At 40.5% G+C, this 4,735-nt stretch overlaps 1 protein-coding gene across 1 annotated transcript in view; it reads left to right on the forward strand.

Moving 5' to 3' along the window:
- Positions 1-4,559, forward strand: part of ABCA4 (ATP binding cassette subfamily A member 4) — a 62,681-nt gene extending 58,122 nt beyond the window's left edge. Inside the window, exons 46-50 of the mRNA XM_054638067.2 lie at positions 517-651; positions 1,811-1,914; positions 2,002-2,094; positions 2,425-2,674; positions 3,542-4,559. Of these exons, the coding sequence (XP_054494042.2) occupies positions 517-651; positions 1,811-1,914; positions 2,002-2,094; positions 2,425-2,674; positions 3,542-3,664 (705 nt within the window). The 3' untranslated portion in view covers positions 3,665-4,559. The remainder of the gene's footprint in view (positions 1-516; positions 652-1,810; positions 1,915-2,001; positions 2,095-2,424; positions 2,675-3,541) is intronic.
- The last annotated feature ends 176 nt before the right edge of the window (positions 4,560-4,735 follow it).

A 4,735-nucleotide genomic window follows, 5' to 3' on the forward strand; every position in this document is an offset into this window, starting at 1 on the left:
GTGCTTTTAACATGCTAAGAGCCAGAATTTCCAAAGTGTGCTCATTATTCTGTGTATTGAAGTCCTGGGTGTGGTTCCTGTCATTTGGACAGTTGAGTAACATGACCACACTATCAAATGCAGGTTCCCAGGTATTAATGGTAGTTGCAAATCTGTGGCACCAACAGTGGAAGGCTAAAGATACAATTGCTGTGGCTCAGAATGGCACTGGTGGCTGTTTTGCTCTTGCCTTTAAAGTTGTGTATATATAGGGAAGAAAACATGAAGAAGATACCAGAAGAAAACAACTTAAATTCTTGCACAGATAGAAGTCTACAGCTGAGGCTGCTTTATGGCTTTCCCTCACCTAGTTAGGATGCCTCTCATCATCATCATAAATACTTTGTACTTCCCTGGCCCAGTTCCAAAATGAATGTGCTAAAATCCAGGGGACTGTCATGTTTCTACCAGAAATGTGTCAGCAATCCTGTCTGTTCTGCATTTACTGCTGTGTGAAACAGATGGTTTCTCTCACAGGTTGCTGAATGGGGCATCCAGAAGCTGGGACTCCCTATGTACGCAGACCACCTGGCAGGGACCTACAGCGGGGGCAACAAGCGCAAGCTCTCCACTGCCATTGCCCTGATAGGCTGCCCACCACTCGTCTTGCTAGTAAGTGTCATGGAAACACAGCCCTGGCCAGTTCAATATAACATTTCATAACACTACATGCTAAAGAGCTACAAAGTCATTGAAAGCTCCTTTCTGCCCTCAACTTACAGCTATTTCAGTGAAATTTTGAATTAATTTCAGATGTAGTCTGGGATGTGTAACTATATTTCTAATGGACCCCAAGGGATTACAAAAAAAAATCTTCAAAAAAGAATGTGTTGAGATAAAATCTATAGTCCAGAAAAATCTGAATTTAAACTCTTGTTTAGTTTCAGTCTGCCTTTTCTTGTCAAAGTGTAGCCGGCGATGTAAAAGATGATCTTCCAACATATCCACCTGGCTGCTTTATCCAGCAGAACAAAGGAAGATGCCTACCCTTTTTCAGCCTTATACAAATTTATACTAAACTATACAAATGCTAAAATGTAGTTCTTGCCAAATAAAATAAGTGATTAGATCATTGCATATCTAAAGGAAAATTCAGCATGAAATTACTACAGAAATTCTTTATTTAGATTATATTCTACCACCTTAATTTGTATGTCTGTGACTTTTAGACACTGTCACTTTTACTTTGTAAAGTCTGTGAAGAAGTGTTTTAATACATATTCGGAGCCTGGTTCCTTGTACCATTTAATATCCTTTACATGTATTCTGCCTGTAGTAAACAGATAAAATGTTTTCTCATAATTTCTTAAGACAAGATGTTCAATGAAAAATTTTCTATCCTAATTTTGTTTACATTTTTTGTTACTTACTGGGTTAGCAGACTTATGAAGGATCAAATCCTTAGGTAGTGTAAATCAGAATGACTTCACTGATTTCTTGGATTGAACAATGTCCTATATGTTTACGCAGTCAGACGATCTGGTGAGAGCTCACTGTTGTCCAGAAAAGGCACTCCCTTCCCTGTAGCTGTGCCCCACACAGACAGCACTGTGTTCTTACCTGCAGTCCATGGTCTTGTTTCCTTTCTGCTTTGTGCCAAGGAGTCCATTGGTACCCACTCACTCCTATGCTTCTCAAGGACTATGTGCTTTCTCAAGGCACAGATTACTGTAGAGAAACAATCACACACTATGGTCCAAAAAATGACCTGATTCTAAATAGATTTTCCCTGTTTTATCTGACTCTGATTGCCTTAACATTTCCATTACAGGATGAACCAACTACCGGGATGGACCCTCAGTCCCGGCGCCTCCTGTGGGACTCTATTGTTGGTGTGCTCAGAGATGGGCGAGCGGTGGTGCTAACCTCACACAGGTAAAAACAGTTCAAACTCAGACTCTGAAAGCAGCTGAAGTACATCTGTTGGCTTTTATCTCAAATATCTCTTCTCTGTTTTGAAAGTATGGAAGAATGTGAAGCCCTCTGTACTCGTTTAGCCATCATGGTACAAGGTACCTTCAAATGCCTAGGCACAATTCAGGAGCTAAAATACAAGTAAGTACAACATTTTTATAGTGGTTTTTAAAGGGAAAATTTAGTGTATGTGACATGTACTACTCTTAATATAAGCAATTCCATGGTTAACCACACCTATTTCTGGGTGCAGCTCTGTTGTATATTAGACAATCTGACCAGATCTCATTTCAAGTCTATTATGCTACATACCACTTCTGCAAGGCAAATACAGGGCTTCCTAAAAAGCTTGATCTTATGCAATATCTTTCAGATACTGCTATTTTTTTCCTAGCTGAAGAAAACTAATTTCCTTCCTGAATGATGAAACAACCTCTTCACCCATTTCCTAAATCCACTTGTCCTTCCCAGGTTTGGAGATGGCTACATTGTCACTCTGAAAATCAAAGCTCCAAAGTCTGGGCTGCCTCCAGATCCTGCTCCTGCTGAGAAATTCATACGCATCAACTTCCCAGGGAGTTTCCAAAGAGAGAAACACTACAACATGCTGCAGTATCAGATTTGCTCTTCCTCTCTGGCTAAGATTTTTCGATTAATAATCTCCAATAAGGAAAATTTGCATATTGAAGAATATTCTGTGTCTCAAACAACATTAGATCAGGTGAGTAAAAAGTAAAACATTAAGTAAAAGTAAAAACAGACAAAGCTTGTCTGGTGAGAATTAGGCAACATAATGGGGATGTATCCAAATAACTGAAGGACCAAATTGTTCAGAGAATTATCTCACACCTCTTTCTCAGGCAAGATTCGCAGGCCTCTCATCAAGGAGGGTGTATCAGTATGAATCAGTAACTTATTCCCTGTGTAAATAAGTGCCATGTGAAAGCTGGTAAGACAGCATTTCCCATATGACAGAATTCACACAACCCATTCCTTCAGGAGGAGCAGTCTGAGCAAGGTCAGCAATTTGGAATGAGACTGAGCTGAGAATAGCATTTTATTCTAAATAAGAGGTTTGGACCATGTTATGTCAAAGATACTGTGAGAAGCAATTAGACACACAAAACCTAGGAAGTCTATTGGGAGTTTTGAAAACACCCACTTGCCAGAGGGTATTGGCCCCATCTGTCTGCTCTCCTAAGTAACAAGGGTCCACATATGTAAGCTGTTTTTGGTGGGATTGCTAGAGAGGCATTCCTGGCTGCCTTTCAGCTTCTTCTAAAATACTCTGTCTCTCTTTCCTATCACAACCAAACTCATGCTGTGCAAACCATGCAAACCTAGCTGAAGACATTTCCTCCTTAAGAAAAAGTAGGATTTTACTTGCAAGCAAGTGCGTCCAAAGGAAGGAAGTTGCAAGGAAGTTTATGAAAATAAAGGAGGAACTCATGATCTCAGCTGATAATGCAGCGTCTCAGTTCAGTTGATGTCTGTGGATTGCCCTTTCTGTCTGTTTCCTGCAGAGCAGTCATTCCACTAACTCATCCCAGTTGAAGACATGGTGACATTTTCTGCTTTCCTCACACAGGTTTTTGTGAACTTTGCTAAACAGCAGATGGAGGATGAGGAAATTCCTTTGCATCCACGTGCAGCTGGAGCCAGCCGAGAAGCCAGGGTCTCCCCAGCTCTGCATCAGCAGGCAGTTGCATAGACTGCTCCTGCAGCCTCCAGGCTTAGTGTGTGCACAGTGCAAGCATGTGCCAGAGCAGAGCAAGGGGAAAACAAAGGTTTGCACTCTCAGTATTACACTGATTTTTTTGCACCTTTCTGAGCACTGTGCTCTCAACAACAACAGCCCTAGCAACAGCCAACTTCTACTGCTCTACCAGTAACACTACATGCTGAGAGTGTCAAAGGAAAGGCAGGTCCTTGCTATAGAATAAAATCTTCCTCTAACATAAAGTCCATTATAAGATACAAGAAGAGAAGTCTCATTCCTCCTTGTTGACATATAAATAACATCAAAGATGGATTCTCTAGCTGGTACTTTTAGGCTGGAGGGTTTTTCTTCTTTAACCCTTATGTCAACTGCTGCGAGTCAGCAGACAGATCCCAAGGCTGAGAGCATTGCCCAGCTTAGAAGCAGATCCCTGCTGTGCTGAGTGCATGGGACTATCAAGGTCAGAACAGTGCTGGCTGATGGGGCTAGTCCTGGGAGATTGCTTCACTGTCTCACCAGGCTGCCAGTGAAAACAGACGGTTGTCTCAGCAAGAATGGAAAGAATTAATTCAGAGTTCAGACCCAGACAAGAAACTTGCTCTTAAAAAAATATTAATTAAAATGATCTCATACTCATCTTCAGGTTGCCTCACAGAGAGGCCAAATGTCAAAATGGAGATTAAAAAGAAAGAGAGTATGAACAAATCTGCCAAAAGTTTTGTTTTCTTTCAGAGACATGGAAAGGTCTCTTTGTTACTAAACAGGATCAATTTTTTCTTCTTTCCTGTGACTGGACTTTAAGTGGGTGTAAGGTGTGAATAGGGTATGTGCTTTCTACCTCCTCAGAAGGAAAACTTAAACCTGCTTGTACTCCACACTGCACTCAGTGGGAAATCATCTGACATTTAGTTCTTTTTCTCTGGTTCACAGTTTAACTAGTGGAAAAACAATACTGAAAACAAATTCATAATGATGTATTGCTTCAGTTATCTATTATATCTAATAATTTCTAAGAAATCTTCTCTATGTTATACAGAATTAAAATCTGGGTCATGTTTTTTT

The sequence above is a fragment of the Agelaius phoeniceus genome, chromosome 8, assembly GCF_051311805.1.
Source record: "Agelaius phoeniceus isolate bAgePho1 chromosome 8, bAgePho1.hap1, whole genome shotgun sequence".
NCBI lineage: Eukaryota > Metazoa > Chordata > Aves > Passeriformes > Icteridae > Agelaius > Agelaius phoeniceus.